The 17,839-nt window shown below is 56.7% G+C and overlaps 1 protein-coding gene across 2 annotated transcripts; it reads right to left on the reverse strand.

Annotated features, from left to right (window-relative positions):
• Positions 1-1,325: 1,325 nt before the first annotated feature.
• MMD2 (monocyte to macrophage differentiation associated 2) lies at positions 1,326-17,217 on the reverse strand. Of its 2 annotated transcripts, none has more exons than XM_049791681.1 (7): positions 17,002-17,217; positions 4,756-4,837; positions 3,911-4,071; positions 3,732-3,806; positions 3,340-3,441; positions 2,666-2,818; positions 1,326-2,280 (listed from the first exon to the last, which is right to left on the reverse strand). In XM_049791681.1, exons 1-7 carry the CDS (start codon positions 17,046-17,048, stop codon positions 1,884-1,886), a joined length of 1,017 nt encoding a protein of 338 aa, XP_049647638.1. In that variant the 5' UTR covers positions 17,049-17,217; the 3' UTR covers positions 1,326-1,883. The 2 variants fall into 2 exon arrangements, with proteins under 2 accessions (XP_049647638.1, XP_049647639.1); XM_049791682.1 differs by having other exon boundaries at positions 1,960-2,280; positions 2,666-2,735.
• Between the last annotated feature and the right edge of the window lie 622 nt (positions 17,218-17,839).

Genomic DNA, 17,839 nt, shown 5'->3' on the forward strand with positions numbered 1-17,839 from the left:
CGGAGAAGATGACTTGCCAGACAGTAGAAATGGCAGCTCCCACTCTGGGCCCCCATATCCCGCTATTCCAACCCCAGACATGCTCCACCAACTGCTGGTTACCCCCAGCTCATCCTTCTCCACCCCTCCATCTGCCGTAGGTGACAGAGCAAGGGCTGCGTCCTGGGGGCCTGGGAGAGGCAGCAGCAGAGACCGCGCTCACATCGGGTCATTCACCCCCTGTCCCTAAGACCACCAGTCACCCTGAAAGGCATCCCAGCCCAAAGGCTGCTTTGGGGTGCCCCTGGCAGAGACGACCCCCCCAGAAGCCTCATGCCAGGCTGGGGTGCTGGGCACATCACCCAGAGTCCCCTATAGGAACCTTCTGCCTATGGAAGTGAAAACCCACCAGATTTTTTTGCTGAACTGGTGACCACAGCCACCACGTCAGGAGGGGATGAGTATCCAGATGCTTTCTCTTTGGTAATCTGCTGCAAGATGGCATGGCCCTGGAGAGCCGGCCCTGGAGTGGCAGAGGCTGGGGGGATCCTAATTTCCGTGGGTGGTGGGGCAGTGCTGGGAGCTCGGCTCCTTAGCATGCTGCCGGAGAAACAGGAGATGTGGGACAGTGGCCATAAATCTCCTTCGCTTGCCACATCGTGCCAAGGCTGCCGCAGTTGCGATTAATCCGGAGGCCAAAAAGATGTGGTGGGAAATCGATGCCTCCGGGGGCTCCTGGGGAAGGCGGAGGCAGGACTGAGAGCAGCGCTGCTCTGTCCGTCCGCTCCCAGCACAGAGCCCAGTACACACCAGAGCCCGGCACAGAGCAGAGCCCAGCACGTCCCAGACCCTCCCGCCTCCAGCACCTCTGCCAGTGTGTTTGGGGAGTAGGACCGGGTATGGTTTTCCCGTTCCAGCACTGTCGGGGATGCTCCTGATGGCTGGATGGGTGCTCCATATCTCATTATCCTGCCTTGGAGAGCAGCGGAGCTGTGGTTAGGCATTTAAAAACCAAGCGTCACTAGGATGTCCTCATGACAGCTCACCTCCAAGCACCCCATGGATGCGTCCCTTCCCTGCAGCATTCCTGGGAATGTCGGAAATCCTCCCAAAAGTGGAATTACATCTGATGATGGCCAATAGGCTCATCATCAAACTGGGAGCAGAGAAGGCAGGCAGCCCCGTGATCCCAATCCAAGGAGGTTCGCTTCCCTCTCTTGAGGAGAAAGAAAAATCCCCTGATGCGGGTGGGCTGACCCCCAGCCAGGTGGATGCCGGGAGCCGGATCCCCCCTCTGCTCCCCACCGAAGGCACGTGCGTGGCAGAGCCCGGGAGCAGGGCCGTGCTTCGGGGCTGCCACCGGCACTGAGACAGGAGAGGAAAACAAAGCACCCCAGGGAGAGAAGGACCATGGGGGATCCCAGGGCCCATCTGGGGGGATGTACCAAGTTGTGCACTTAATACTGGCTTAGAGAAAAGGTTTTCCAGTGCTCAGGGACTCTGGACGAGGTTCAAATTTCAGTCTCATGTAAGGCTTTGTTGACTCCGGACCTTCCCGTCAAGAACTTGGGAGGGGGCGGTTAATGCTGAAATGACTCAGGACCATTTAGGAGCCGAGCCCCGATGGTGCAGGGGTGCTGACGTGCCCCCCTCCCAGGGGAAAGAGCCTGGGTCTCTCCCCCCATTCCAACCCCTCCAGTCCCCTGGGTGGCCCGTGCTAAGGGTTCCAGTAGCCAAACCCAGGGTGTCACTAGCCAGGGGCACGTAGGGCCAGGGCCTCTGCTCCCACGGGATGCTCAGGGTCAGGCAGGTGAGGGAGGGGTCGCTCCCCTATCACCCGCAGCCTGGAGGTCGGCCACCATGTTACAAAACCTTTGTCTAAAAAAAATAAACAGTTCCGGAGGTTAAAAAAAGAAAAATCTGTTTAAAATCAACCTCCAGGCTCTCCTGTCCCTGCAGGAAGGGCACCGGCAGCTGCCGCCCATGGGGCGAGCGGGTGATCGGGTAATTTGGGGCGAGCCCACAGTGCAGGCTGCCCCCCAGCTCCCCTCCTTGCCCCTCACGTGCCAGTTGGTGCAAACGATGTCTTTAAGGTGTCTACCGGGACGTTTTAGTCTCCAGCGCTCCCGGCCGGTAGAGGTACCTCCAAATGGCATAGTAGTGGATGCCAGCTCCGATGGCCACGAAGAGGTGCCAGATGGCATGGGCGAAGGGGATGCGACCGTCGCTTTTGAAGAAGACCATGCCCAGGCAGTAGGAGAGTCCACCGGCCACCAGCTCCGGGAGGCCATCCCTGTTGGGCTGGGAGCAAGGAGGGAGGCAGAACTCAGTGACGGCCACCGCTCCATCAAGACCAAAAGCGTGACCCCAGCTGCCAGGATGCAGGCAGGACCCTCGCTCTGACTTCTGCTACACCCTCCCCTCCAGCAAGGCAGCGGGGACCCAGCAGCCCTGCTTTACTGGGAGGATTTCAACGCAACGCACCCCGGGCGGGAGGTCGGCCGGAGATGCACGTGGTATCTGCTGGGCACTCAAAGCTCTTGTAAAACCACGCCAGGCCACATCGTATTTGGGGATGGCTTTATCCATCACGCAGCCTGGACCGTGCCAACCCACCGGAGACAAACCAGCCCCACTGGGATTTGTCCCTTGCGCTGAGCCCGCGTACTTCCCAGCAGTGGCTTACCATGGAGAGGATGACCAAGGCAGGGAAGAAGCCCATGATAACGTAGCACACCAGCTCCACCAGCTTGTACCTGCGACCGACAGAGAAGCTGCTTGGAGGTAGGTGCAGAGGGAGCGTCGAGCGAGTTTGACGCTTGTAATGTCCACTGCCGTGCTATGGGAAAAGGGGTGGAGGTGCCATCACGGCAGGTCCCACGTCCTCATGTGTGAGCCACACCACCGCAGAGGGGCTGGCACCCTGCTCCGGGGGTGATGGACCCCCACCCTGGCTTGGGAGCTGCCAGCTCAGGGCCAGGAGCTTGGGACTTCGGGGAGACATCGGGGGCCTTTTGCTTTCTATTTGGTGCCACCATGTGGGAGAAGCAACTCACGGCAGCACATCCCTGCTCCTACATCCCTGCTCCTACATCCCTGCTCCTACATCCCTGCTCCCACATCCCTGCCGCCAAAGCTTCTAAAACCAAGGTGCAGATGGGGAGGGACGTGGTCCGAGGAAGCTCTCCACTGCCAGTTGACCAGGAGGCCCCCCAGCGTCCCTGTACCTATCTGTCTGTCTGTCTGTCTGTGTCTATCTCCATCCTTCTTGCTCTCCCCTGCAGCTTGACCACTGTCGGGGCGTTAAGAGGGGCTGGCAGAGCTGAGGTGGGCTCTGCGATACCAGGTAAAGGCACTCACCGCTCATGGAAGAAGAAAACGTAGACGGTCCCGATAGATGCCATGATCCAGATGATCCAGCGCATGTGGGAGGCCCAGGGACCCAATTCCCTCAGGTTCAGCCTGCAAGACCCAGGTCTGCGGTGAGGTGGGTCTAGGGCAGCACCCCGGTCTGGGCAGCGAGGTGCCGGGGAAATGCCACCCTCACCCCCATGGCTGTCCCACCAAAGGGTGTCCCCAACTTGTAACTTCAACTTAGAGGGGTTGTAATCTATAGGATAGGAAGGTTTTGTGGAAAGGGGTAGGGTACAGCCTCGAGCAGAGCCAAAGCCAGAGAATGAAATCCAATTTGTTGGAGCCAGGCTGATTTTCTCCCCTTCAGTGGGGCCAAGCGATGGCCCCCACCAACTCACCAGGGAGTGTACGACGCCGCGATGAAGAAGTAGATCACCATCCTGTCGAACATGTGCAAGCAGTGCTCCATGGTCCTGCGGGACAGACAGACAGACAGACAGACGGGTCACAGCCTGCAGCACTGGGGCCCTGCGGACCCTCTCCCCCTTCCCGAGCCCCAGGCAATCACGGCTGGTACCTGAGATGCCTCTTTTTCCAGGAGATGGTGTGGAAGATGGTGGAGACGATGAAGAGGCTGGACAAGCCAAAGCCATAGATCCAGGCTGAGATGGTTTCCCACTGGTCGTCAGAGAGGATGTAGAGGATGGAGCTGCCGAGGATGCTGGGCAGAATCCAGAACTGGAAGGGAGAAGCAAGCCTGTTGTCAACTCTCTGTGTTTCCACTGAGTAGCTACAATATAGTCTCTGCTTTTCCTTTTAGGTGTTTCTTTTGCTTCTGGTGAAAGCTACCACCCATAAGGGGCAGGCTGGCCACCCGCAAGGGCCAGGCAGGGTCTCTCCCTGTGTGGTGCAGCTCCAAAATAGCTTCTCCAGGTGGAGGTAGGGATGAGGAGGAAGGCACAAGAAGGATGACTACCTCTGAATCATCTCCCAGGGCTCAGAGTGGGAGCAGCCAGCTCCCGAGGGAAACCCTGATGTGGGGAGCGCTCGCTCCCGCTGCCGCGTAGGCAGCCCCATGGGGTGCCTGTCACCGTTCCCACTGTGAAAAACACTCCATTTTCAGGGAGCTTTGCAAAATACTCCTGCTTCACTAAGCCCACAGCCAGCTTCCCTGGGAACACGGGGCCATGGTGAGGGAGAGCCAGGGGGATGCACACCAGCTTCCCAGGGCAGAAAGAGGGAGAGTATCCCTGCTCCCTGGGAGCATCTGAAGCATATCTGCCTCATCACAGCCCCGAGACCCTCAGGAGCTGCTCCAGGGTTGAACACAGACGTTTTTAGGTGTTCCTTGAGGTTCCTCAGGGGATCCCTGGACAGCAGAGCACCGTCCTCCCTCACCCTGGGACAGGGAGAGGAACTCACCGCGTGGGTGGCACAGTTTGCCGCGTGCTCGTACTCCGTCGGCTGGTACCTGCGGTTGGACGGGACGCGGTGATTCATGAACCTGCGGCGAGAAGCAGGGAGAGAAACACGCTCAGGGGACATGGTTTGGGGGAAAGCCCTTTTGGAAGGGTCTGCACAGGGACACCCACCAGCCCCCCAACCTGGAGCCCCACCTCGGCTCAGCTTTGCTCCAGCTGCCTTGCAGAAGTGACCCTGGCACTGGGCATGGCTTGTCCATCTGGCTGGCCCCAAACGCCGGGACCCCAGGACTTGCTCAGCTACAGCTCAGGCTGAAGCATTTCCCAGTAACTGCTGTTGCTTGGAGAGAAGGCAGCGGTGGGCAGAGCCCCAGCAGTGGAAAAGGCACACGGGGTAGTGGGGGGCCATGCTGCGGGTCCTTGACCCCTCCGGGGGTGACATCCTCATGTCACAGCAGCGTGCCCAGCTCCCATGAGGGTATCCCCGTGATGCCTTTGGGTTCTGGGTACCACCTGCATCTACCTCCAAGCCGGGGGGGGCTGCACGTCCCAGCACAGATTGCTGCAGGGGGAAACCCTGCTGCGCTCCCTTGGAAACCTGTATCTTTATTTCTGTTTCTTTTAGTCTGAGGTATCAGATTGCTCTTGGCGGTCAGAGGAACATATCGATTTCCCCTGTCGGATCAACACACGGCGATAAAAAGTAATGTTGGGTTTGGCTAGCCCATTGCTAGGTACATAACACTGTACTGAGAGGCAAATTAAATGTGCAGCCATGATAACAGGTCAGAGCAAAGTGCTGCCTTTCTCAGTGTCCTCTTCTGGCAGGGGCCAGCAGTGGAGGCTTAGCAAAAGGGCATAAGAAACGGGCAAATAGAGAGGGATCCTTCCCTGGCTGCTCCTGGCAATCAGGGTTTTAAAGACTTTTCCAGGACGGCCGAGCTACGCTGGCACCGGTGGGGCTGCCCTGCAGGACCTGGGCTAATTGCTGTCTGACCCCGTTTGCTTTCAGCTCCGGCACCATCTGCGGCACGTTTCACAGCTGAGCTGCACCCGGCGAGGGGGCGAGGGGGCTGGCAGGACCTTGCCGCTGGGCACAGGATGACCCCTTGGTCCAGGGCACTGGGAAAGGCAGGAGAAGTCCCCTCTCCCCGTCCCCGAGCCACCCACGCCCGTGCAGACCCCTCTGCCAGCTCCTGCCTGCTCAGTCCCACTGCCTGAGCCGCTCACTGCTGTGTTAAAACTGAGCCAGGATGGATTAAATAGCTCAAATGACAAGGGTTTGAGTGTTGGGGGAGCGTGGCGGTCATCGTCACCAAAAAATGTCTTGAATTAAGAGGGGGAAATGGAGGAGCTAAGCTCCCACTGCTCTGCAAATCAAGGATCCTCACTGGGTAAATCAGGGTTTAACAAGGCTGCCGTGGCCGGGAAGCAGCCGAGCATCCCTGGGGACATGGTGGTGCCCAGCGTGCTGTCACCTCCATCCCAGGGGACACCAGGGACGCCGTCCCCATCCCACCGCTCCAGCCACGAGGGCTGGCTGGGCTCCCCATGCTGGAGCCACGTCCCCCTGGCAGGAGGACATTATCCCCAGTGTTGCCAGGAGACTGTCCCCAGCTCCCCTTCACTTTCTGCCTTGCTTTCTTTTCCCTTTTAATAATAAGAAGGCGGGGTGGGGAGGAGGCGAGACATCCCGTGTGACGTCGCGGTTGCTGAGGAAACACGTTTGAGGCCTTTTCCTTGAATTTATTTATTTTAACAAAGCCCCACACCGTCTCCCCTCCATTCTGGTGGTTGCTGTTCAGAGCAGTAATGGGGAGCAACGGTGGGACCGGTTCCCACAGCCCCCTCCCCTTTGGGAAGGGATCCCTGGGGTGAAAATATCCTCCCTAGCTCTGGTACAGGGATGGAGGGGCCGGGAAGGGCCATCCCCATGGGATGAGGTCCAACAGTGTGCGTGGCCCTGGAGCCCAAAGCCACGCTGGTGCAGCACACTGCGAACGCCTGCTTTCCTGGAGGGAGAAATAGCTTTTAGGAGGAACTTTTTTTTCTGACCTGGGGAGAAATTGTTCTTGTTTTCCTGCCCTGCTTTCTAATAAGCATCATCCTGTGAAGGATGGGAAACAGAGCATTGCGAATGTGGGACCTGGCTGCAAAGTGCTGGGCCAGCCTGGGTACAGCATGGTCCTCCTGGAGCAGCCAGCATTGCATTTTGGGGCTAGTTGGGCAGATTTTTGTGGTACTCCTTGCTCAGGAGCAGAGCTGTGCAAACAAGCACAGTAGCGGCCGGTGTTTGCATGTCTCCTGGCAGGGCAGGATGAGTCCCATCCCAGGATGCCAAGCATCCACCCAATTCATGTCATCCCTGTGCACACCGGCATGGGTACAGAGCAGGGCACGGGGAGCCCTGCACCATTCCCAGCCTGCAGAAAGTTGCCGTACTGGCGTGCAAAACCAGCTGAGCTCCAGCCCAGACAGATGGACAGACACGCTCGGAGAGGGCGTCCGCGACTCTCGTTAGCGCTGATGAAAGTGCAGAACAGCCAAGAGCCCCAGCTCTGTGCGACTGAGGTTGGGAGAAGGGGAATTGCTAGCAGCCAGGCAGAGCTCTGGGATTTTTCAATGCAAGAAAATAAGGAGAAGAGAAGAAACGCCTCTCCAAACTTATATCTGATCCCTGCAGGAAGAGTCCTGCCCAGCTGGCTGAAATCCACAGTCATCGCCAGCTCCGTGTCATTGCGCCCGTAGACTTGGGGACACCCTGGCAGTATCCCCAGGGTGGGAGGAGATGAGAGCGACTTGTCCCCAGTAGCTCCCAGCCTATGCTGCCACGTGCTTGGGGACCCAGCAAAGCCACAACAATGTGACTTGCTCAGCATGGCAGGTCCGAGAAGCTGCAGGCAGGTGATTATACACCAGCTGAGTGCTTCATTGCATTTTAGCAGGTGCTTTAGGATTGCAAAATCCAAAAGACACAGAGAAGTTTAAAACCTCCTGCATGGTAGGAACACAATCATGTTCATTTGCAGGGGTAGTGGGTGGGAAGCAGAGACCCAGGGGTCACCCGGGCAACTTTTTCCCCCGGTACCGTTTCTGGCAGACACTATACGGACCAGCTATATGAAGATGGGGGGGGGGGGGGTCTGGTGGTGGTCCGAGCAGGGTTTATTCACTGCAGATGCAGGGTTTTTGCCTGCCCTGCTTGTGCCTACTTCCCCCTGGCCCCTTTCCCAGGGAGGGAGACTGAAAAGGGCCAGTACAGCAGGCTCCGGCCAGGGAAACAAAGAGCCCCTTGTCCCAGGCAGCCGGGGCAAAGTGCAGAGCCGGCTTCCCAGGCTTGTTTCTTTCTCCTTCTCTTTCTTCTACTCTGTTTTTTTCTGGCTTTGGGGGGGTGGCGGTGAGTTTTTTAAAGACTTTTATCCAAGAACAAAGTTCTGGACTCAAAAATCATGCAGATTTGCTTTGCTCTTGCTTTGCTGGGGTGGGGGAGAAGAAGGTAAAAAGAGGATTAAATTAAATTGTTCCTTGGGAGGACTTCTCTGTGAGCATTTGGGCATCTGACCTCTCCTGGGGCGCCAAGACAACCCGCATCAGCCACTCCACGGGCACCTCAGACTCATGCGGGCAGAGCCGTGGGACACTTTGCAGGAAAGCTGTCCCCTACAAACAAGGGGGGGCACAGCCCTAACGGAGACCCAGGCCAGGCTGCGATTTGGGAGAGGGGGCATTTAGTCCTGCCTTTGACACTGACTCTCTGGCTGGCCTCTGCCACGTCACTTCATTTCCTTCTCACCCCCTTCTCCCCCTCTCCAAATGAGGAATAATAATTTTGACATGCTTTAAGTGAGCTGGGGGAAGGATAATGTGAGGAGGCTGTAAAATCACAACTCAGATGCTGATGGGGAGGTGTAAGCTGGGGGTTGCCTCTACTCCTATTGAGCAGCTCATCCCTGCTTTTGGAAGCAGCCAGTCCAACACCTGACACCCCTAACCCTGCTATAAATCAGGCTATTTACAAGACACGTGGCTGTGTATCTATGCATTGAGGAGCTGGGCTCCCCCTGCACATTGCTGAAGCCGTAGCCATGGTCGTGACACTGGAACAGCCAAGACATCCCCTTCACAACCCGTGAAGCCCTAAATGCCAGAGCCATGTGTCGCACCGTGGGCTGGGTGCTGCAGGGAAAAAGGAGCAGCCGGCGTGTCCAAGGTTGCTCCCAGGTATGTGAATCTCCCCAAACCAGCTAATGTCTCCAGGTTTCACCTGCAAATGACTTATAAAAGGGCTGGGCTTGCTCAGGATTTGGTCTATGTCTTTGAGGGTGTTGGTTTGCTGTCAATCTGTCCTCCTGCTCCGGGAGCTGGGGTATTCCCAGGCTATGTTCCCTGCTGGGCAGTTCTTGGGGATTTGACTGCGAAGGGAGGGGATTTCTCCTTCACCTTGTGACCGGGTGTTGCAACTGCTTTTAGAGTAACAGAGGAGGATTGTATCCTGATGGTGGTGTCTTGTCAGAGAGGAACGGTGGAGAAAGCATTTGTTGGATGCTGACCAGAAGTGGTGGTAAATCCTGTTGGGGGCCCTTGGGTTGTCCCTTGGTAGAGCAAGTGGTGTGATGCCTGAGGTGACAGTGATGGAGCAGATGTGTCCCTGTAGGGCAGACTGGCCCCAGATCCCTCTTCAGTGCGTGGTCTGGATTTGCCCTAATGAGCCCGGAGGCTGCGCAACCAGTCCAGATGCCGGGGCTTGGTCCTCAGGCTTGTGTTGACACGTGAGCTGCAGCAGCATTTCTGTAAGCTGGGGCTTGGTGTGTGCTCTGCTTCTGACCTGTAATCTGGTAATGTTCCAGCTGCAGTCCCTGGTAAGAGGCTTCATCCCCTTGAGCTCCTCCGTGGTTCGTAATTAGCTCAGTCCTGGGGAGCTGCGTGTGTTAGTGCAGCGTACGGCCCCCGGTGCTGCTCACGCACAGGGCATGGTCCCGGGATGCAGGAGACGGACCAGGACAGCAGGGATGTGCTCAGGGCCCCCTCTCGATTCCAGGACATCAATTCTGCAACTCGGTGATGTGGGAAAGGCTCAGCAGCCCTCCCTTCTCGCCTGTGGTTGCAGCTCCCAGCGCAGAGCCCCCAGACTCTCCAGTACCCCAAAGCTGCTTTATCCAGCCCAGGAGCACTTGAGAAATCCTGCTTTTCCTTCCTAGCCATTGACACGGGAGTGTTTGCCGCTGGGAAGCAGAAATGCAAAGGCTCAGGCTGATGCTGCCCAGCGTTGCCATCTGCAGAGCCACCCACATGGGCATGTGCACGGCTGTGTGGCACCCCCGTTAAGAGCTCAAACCTCTATTTCCATGCCTACTCCTCAGTGCTTGCATGCTCCTACGCGAACATATGGCACTCCTGATTTGGAAAGCCGAGCTGTGCGTGCTGTGAGCTTGCAGGTCGGCTCCCTGGGCCAGGGGAGAAGGGGCAGCCGGGACAAGCCTGCTCCGTAGGCTACTCCTTCGACTCCAGCCCATCCCATGGGAGAAGGGGCAGGAAGGCTGACGGAGCAAGGCAGCACAACATTCTCTTTTGTACTGCTTCCTGGCATCGTGCAAAGAGCTGGCAGCTTGGGTAGGGAGCAGAAAATGAAAGACTTTTCATCCAGACAACCTTTCTTATGGGTAAATTAGCGGATGGCCAGATTTCTGGAGTAACCTGCCCAGATGCCCCTGGTGCAAGCCTTGCTTCCATAAAGCAAGTCAAAACGGGCTGCAGATTGAATTGTCATTCATCACCTCTGATTACCCTCATCCCAATTTTGCTTGTTCCCAGCACACTGACATGTGGTAACATCCTGGGCTGGCTGTAGACCATCCCCTGGCACTATATGGCCTGCATGCCATGAGAAACGCCGAACAAGTCTGCTTGCTGGCTTAGGGATGCTCCCAGGGACCACGTGCTCAGCCGTGTCAGTGCTGTACCTGGCTCCGAACCACAGGCACAGATATTCCCTGCGAAGGGACAGGGAAGACACGCATCACCACCCCAGCACCTCCTGCTGCCACGGCAGTGGGAACATAAGGGACTGAGGCTGGCAGGAGGGAATATGCTGCTGTTTCCCTGAACGCACCAGGAATCACACCAAGGGTATATCTGATTCCTCTTCCTTGCTCCTCGCCCTAGCAGAGACAAGCCCGGGAGGTTCCAAGCCAGGCTGGATGCAGGCATAGACCATTTCTGCACCCATAAGAGCCCATAATTACCTAGCAGGGCTTGGTTGGTGGGTGAAAACTCTGCAGGTAATTCCCAGCAGGGCCATAACTATCCATATTCCCATCCTCTGTGCAGGGATATTTATTTTTCTCCCCAGCAGGCTTTCTGCTCCTTATGTAAATGGTACCTCTAACTCTTCCAAGGCAATTCATGACCCTGCAACTACAGCAGAGTTGTTTGTTTATTCACAACAGATGGGATTGGTGAGTGTTTCCCAAATTACTTTCTGAGCTGGGACTTCTTGTCTCATTTGGTACTCGTGAGACCTCCAACAACAGCTGATTAGTCACAAAATGACTCTGATGTCCCAGGTGTTTCGTGAATGTTAGGAGGACTGCTTCCAGAACTGAAAATTCTCTATTATTCACTATTTGCTTGTTTGGAAAGTCACTGTGCGTGTTCCTTGCGGCCTTGCCTGCATTGGCCTGAGCACAGAAGCGAGTGGCACAAATCCTGAGCTGGCTCTGCCTGCTTAAATTCTGCAACAGCCCAAGGTGGGCAGGAGTGAGTGTGACCACTGGCCCCTCTGCCTGCTGGCAAAGGATTTGGGCAGTCTGGGGGCTGGAGCCTTCCCAGCCTCCAATCCTGGCTGCTGCTGTGACTGTGCAATTACAGGGGCAGGTCGTGGTTTCTGAGGTCCATAGGGTCTCCCCATAGCCTCCCCCAAGAGACAGAACCTGGCTCTCATTGAGGATTCCTGGATGCTACTCAAGTACAAATGATATCTGTAAATTATTCAGCAAATGCCTCTGGACAACGAAAGCACAGAAGGAGAATCATGCATTTCACCAGCCAGGCAAGCAGATACTAGGATTTCTATTGGCGTTATTTGCAACAGAGGGCAGGGCTGTGTCCAATGCTATGGTACCAGCCAGTGCTGCTCCGCACAGCACAGCAGAGGAGGTAATTCCTTGCCCTTGACCTGCTGATCTGTCCCTGCATAAAATCCTTTCCTTGGCAGCAGCAAGCCTGGACTATAAACTTGAACAGTAGCACAGACTTGGATCCAAACTCTCCCAAAGGTCAGCACTGCTCAGCTCAACTAATTGGCATCTGAAGCAAACATCAGGAACATGATGCTTGTGGTATCATGTTATCACGAGAAATTGTAGCGTATCACATCGAGCCTGTTGGACTCTGGATTTTTCACTGCATGAAAATGTTGAGGTTCAATTACACGTGGAGAACCCCCAAAGGGAGACCTGAGCTCTGTGTCTTTGGCTGTGTCTCCTCCGCCTTGCTCAGCCCCTGCTCTGAGCATCTATCCCCTTGCAGCATCTCTCTGGGTACTCAACCGATTTCCTTTTGCAGCTGCAGCCAAGCACCCCTTAAGAGCAATGAATTGGAATAACAGTTGTGCTCTTTTTCCCTTCCTTTCCGCAGGACTTGTAGTTGGTTTGCATTGCTTTGTCTCACTGTGGAGCTGGGGGTGTGGGAAGGGAGAAGGAGGGGAAGGCGAGCCTGGGAGCAGTCTTGGCAGAGTCCTGTTTCTCACATTCGCTGACCTGCTGCGCTGGGCAGTGGCTTGAATTTCCCATGCATCTTTTTGGCCGCTACCTCGTGAAGCTGGCCGCAGCGAGCTGTGCCAAAGAATCACATCAAGCTGATATCCAACACCAGCTAAAGAGGGAAAAGACCATCTTGCCTCTGTTTCCCAGACAGCCAAGAGACCGTCCTTTCCCCAAAAGCACAAGGCACAGGGCTCGGCTTGCCTGCTGCTGCACATCTCCAGTGCAGTGATCCCCACCTGAGCCTGGCCTGTTGGGTCCACTGATCCTCCCAAAGGAGGGAATGGGGCAGTTTGAGGGAATATCCTATTGCAAATGATGCTCTGAGTACTTGTTGCCTTCCAAATACCCGGCTGCAACGATAACTGCACCCTGGGCACCTAAACTTACACGAGATGAATCCTACCAGTGCTATCTTAAGAGGGTACCTGAGTCAACCTGGCCCCACAGAGCAACCAATATGGAATTGGTCAGTGACATCAGGTGATTCTGGTTTCCCTAGGTATTTTGGGGGCCTCCCCATCTCTTGGAGCAGTGCCTTTTGCAGCGAGGGGATCTGCTCAGCTGGGGGCAGCCCGGCAGGTCTTGCTGGGGATGGTGGGATGGAGCTGGTGCTTGCACGGTGAGGAGCCCCTGCCTCTTGAGAGCAGCGATACCAATGCTGAAAGCATTTCCCTTCTCGCTGCTTCATCCCACACAGGCTGTGGGGGAAGCAGAGCTCTTGGAAAGCGTCTCGGCGTGTGTGGGAGCAGGTGAGGGCTGCTCGCGCTTTCATTGCAAAGCAAACGGAGACCGGATCTTCCCGATGTGGTAGCTCTGCTCAGGCTGTCAGAGTGGCATTGTTTTTCTCGTGGCTGGGGTCTGAGCACCCTGATGGTTTTTTCTCCCTCCTATTCCTGCTGGTTCTCCTCTCCCTCTCTTGCCTGGAGATGCTGGAGGAGGAGTTGGCGAACGTCTCCTTGCTCGGTAATTACAGGTGCAGGGAGCAACAAAGGTCTTCCCATCTGCCTTTCCCCAAACCCAGAGAATTTGCTTTTGAGCAAGTGTAGAGTTCAGATCTCCATCCCCTCGTGCCAGTGAGGAGATGACAGTGTCTACATCGTGGGCGCCGGGCGAGTGAGGACAAGTCTGGACCACAGACCTACAGAGGCCCCTGCTTTCCCTAACCTCCTGCTTCTGGGCTGAGAAATTAATGTGGATTTTCCTGGCTGTGTTACTCTGTGCAGGGCAAGACAAGCAAATGCAATAAGATTTAAAGCTTTTTACATGAGCAAATCAAATCGTGAACTGCTATCAGTTTATTAGGATGATTCAGTGCCCCGCGTAGCCTGCAGCTCCCAGCAAACCCCTCTCCACCAGCTGCTTCAGAGCTGCTGAAGCCGGTTAGATACAGCAGCTCCCTGCTTAATTGTGTTTCCTTTCAATTACAGCTCTGGATGGCTAAAATCCGGGAAGCGTTTTGTGACCCTGTGGGGAGATTGGGGATGAGATGCAGTCCCGTGGCAGCTAGCTGAGCAGGAGGCACTGGACTATGTCTGAGTAAAAAGTGGGCCAAAACGGGGTCAAAGCTGGCGGTGAGGTGGAGGAAGGGATCGGTTACTGGCTCAGTGTAACCTGGGTGATAAGTTGAAGTGATGAAGATGCGACTTGCACCACCGATCTGTTGCTCTGGGGGGAAACCAGCACCATTTCAGTGAGCTGGGAGGAGGAGAGGAAAGGGTGGAGGGAGAATCGGGGAATAACTATCCCGTGAATGGATAAAGCAGGAGGAATCGCATCTGCTTGCACCCTGTCATCATGTGCTGCTGCCGATCCCATGGTTGAATTCGGCCTCTCGGGCAGGAGGTGGCTATCACTTGCCACAGAGCAGGCTGTGAGCAAGAGGGAAAGCCTTGCAGCAGCCGTGCTTTTTAATTCCCTTTCCCCACAGTGGCAGACTATGGAAGAGCCCCCTGGACCCCACAGCGGAGCAAAAACCACGGGAGAGCCTCATTTATAACCACAACCTGCTCAAACAGCATTGCCATGCATCCCTATTCCCACCGTGGTGATGGCCCCCTCCCTTTGCTTTCTTCCCCTCTGCCCCAGCTGTGATGCTCTGTCTCCAAAGCCCAGCCAGGAAAGATTTGGGGACACCCCGGTGCCCCTCCAGCCCCGAGTTTTCTCCTGGCAGTTCACAAAATGCTCCCACATTGATTGCTGCCTTTCATCTCTTTGTTCAAAGCCTGGTGCCTTCGCTGCAGCTTTCACACAACAGGTCTTTCATCACCACGCTGTGTTTTATTTATTCCTTTTGGCGGGTGTATCAATGGCCAAGTTCCTCCTTTCTTGGTCCTCACTTGAAATTAGATAAAACGACATTAAAAATGAAGCTGTTCCAGGCTTTTCCACCACAAGGGAAACTTTCTGCTGGTTTTTATTGTATTTGTGGGTTTTGTTTGTTGGGTTTTTTTAAGGAAGGCCACAATCAAGGATTTCTCATCCTCTGAAAACACGTTGCAAGATGCTTCTGACGCCTTGAAGGGCATATGCTGCTGTAAGCCCTGTGGCTCCTGCTCACCCCAATCCCCATCAGAGAGCCCAGTCCCTGTTACTTGCAGCCCAGGGAAGCTGGAAAAGCATCCCCAGCACAAAGGAAGGAGCAGCTTTTAGGGTTACTTTTGGGATATGCCACAGCAGAGCATTTCCGCAGAGAGGAGAACTGGTGTGCGTGGAGCGCAGGGGGGGGACGGGGATTAGCCAACTGTTATTTTTAAGCACTAGGCTAAGAGGATCTCTGTGGCGATGTAGGAAGCTCTGGGTTAGCATCGTGCGCTGAAGACCGCCTTGGCGTGTCTTGGGGTGAAAGCCAAGGAAGCACCCATCTCCTCCTGCTCCTTCTCCAGCCCTGGCACCCAGCGAGAGGTGGAGGATGCCCAGCGGACCTGACCCTTCCCAGCCCCACAGCCCCTGCCCTGTACATCGACTCTATCCCTGCAAGGCATTCCGTAACAAGTTGTCACCAGAAAGGACCATGACAAGGCTTAAGCATGCTGATTTTGGGGTAAATCAAGCAACAGGTTGGCAGATGGGTTCTGCTGGGGGGGGCTGGGGGAGAGGGGGCAGCCCCTGCTCTACTGCTCAGCTCCCAAAGAGCCTCTGCACCACTGCCATGGGGCAAAGGTTCGGTTTTCCTCCTGCTCTGGGGGTACAGAGTTTCACCTGGCTCCATCTCCCCCTGGCCCTGACCTCTGCGTGCCAGCTGGGGAAAAAAAGTTTTGAAATCTCTGTTTTCATAAGGAGTTCTGTACCAGATGCGTTGGACAGACCTGCTGCATTCTCCCTCAGGCAAAGGTTAGGAGGCAGCTACAGCACCAAAATGGTCGAGTGCCCACAAGTTTCAGGCAGCTTTTGGAGGTGCAAGCATGGATATTCCCAGCGGGACACCTGGAAGGAGAGGAAGTTGGTGGCTCGGAGGGGTGGGAGGGAGGTCTCCTGCCCTTACCCAGCCCAGGCAAACATCCCTCAGGGATGCTACTGCCTGGAGCAGGCAAGAAACACCATCACCGCTTCTTTCCAGACAAGTTTTTCTCTGGTATCCGCCTCTAACAAGACCGTTGGGAGTCTGGCAGTGGCAACAGCAGAGCCGAGTGCCCCCAGGAACCAGTGCCAGCCCACGGGACCCTCGGCAGCCACGAAAACATCCCCACCACAGTCACGGGGAGCTGGGAGCAAAGCCTGTCCTCGACGCAAAACCAAGCACCCCTCTGAGCGCCGTCTGGCCGCGCAGCACCCAGCGCTGTGTGATCTGACTCGCCCTCGGCCACCCGGCGTGCTGGAGGGCTGCAGGCGGCCGCTGTCCCCGTGTCACCCACTAGCTCCCTCCAAAAGGCCACATCTGATCCCGCAGCAGCGCGTGTGGCCGAGTGCCCTCTGACCCGTGCCCAGCAGTCCTCAGGTTTCCCCCTCCACAGGTAATGCCGTGAGGTTTCCTACCGCACCTGAGCTTTTAAAACAAGTGCCTGCTGCTGCTGGAAAACCTCCCTGGGTATTTCACGGAGAGGGAGAAGGATCCACCACCGGTGCATCCCATGGGAGTCCCGTGGAGCCCCCAGGTCCAGGCTGGGGGGACTTCACCTGGGTGAAGCGGGACCCTGGGCAACGCTGGTCGCTCCACGGAGGGTTTGCGGCCAGCAGTGGGGTCTGTCCCCGTGGGGAGCCGGGCTCCTGGTTTCCCCAACAGCGAGAGAACAACGGTGAAGTTCAACCCAGCAAAAGGCAGCGAGGGCTCCCAGGGATGCTCTGAATCCCTTAGGGATGCAGAAAAGCGGGTAGCCTTCTCCCAAAAGACCAGCCCGCACCTGCCCTGGACTTTGGGGTACTCAGCAGCTTTTGAAGGTCCCTTCGGGCTCCCTCCCTGCCGGACCCGAACCCGGGCAAGGGGCTGGGGATGTCTTGGGGTTCCGTAAGTACCCGGGGGTCGGGGACCGCCGCACCGACGGCTTTACCTGGCGTAGCGCGTCTTCTGGAAATCCAGGACCCGGGACACGAACATCGCGGCGGTGCCATGGGGGGGCCCGGGCCGGGAGCGGGGGGTCAGGTCCCGGACCGGGGTGGGGGAAAAAAGTCCAGCCCCGGGAGAACCGCACCAACTCCGCGGGCTCCGGCGGGGCGAGGAGGAGAAGGGGTGGCCGGTCCCGCCCGGCCCCGGTCCCCTCTCGCCCCCCCCGGCTGCTCGGGAGAGCGATACCGGGAAAACAAAGGCGACCTCCGGGAGGGGGAAGCCAGCCCCGCTGCCGCCCTCAGATGTGCAAAGAGGAGGAGGAGGAGGAGGAGGAGGAAGAAAAAAAGGGAGGGGGGGGGTGTGGGGGGGGAGATCCCGTCCAACTCTGCCCGGCCACTGCAACCTGCACGATCTCCCTTAGCCGCCCCGGCAGCTTTAAGCACAGCTAAAAATATTTTCCTCCCCTCCCCGCCGCCACCCCCAGAGGATCAAATAGCAGCAGATTTGAATTGAAAATGTGATTAAAGCATCGGGAGGGGGGAGAGGGAGGGAAGGAGGGAGCAGGGAGGGCAGGCAGCCTGCCCACTCCCCCCCGGCCACGCTGCCCACGGCCGGGTTCCCCCCCCCGGAGGGGCAGGGAGCAATCCCTGCGTGTGTTCTGCCTGCCCCAGGGCAGGGCTAGCCCACCCCGGCATCCCCCGGGAGCTGCTTTGTTTGGCTTTGCTTTTATTTATTTGTTTGTAATGATTTTTTTATTTTTTTTTTTCTTATTCTTTTCCAGGGGCCCAGGCAAGGGTGGGCAGCTCCCAGCCCCAGCAGTGCAGGGTGCCGGTGGTGGGGAC

This window comes from Accipiter gentilis, chromosome 33, assembly GCF_929443795.1.
Source record: "Accipiter gentilis chromosome 33, bAccGen1.1, whole genome shotgun sequence".
Classification (NCBI taxonomy): Eukaryota; Metazoa; Chordata; class Aves; order Accipitriformes; family Accipitridae; genus Astur; species Astur gentilis.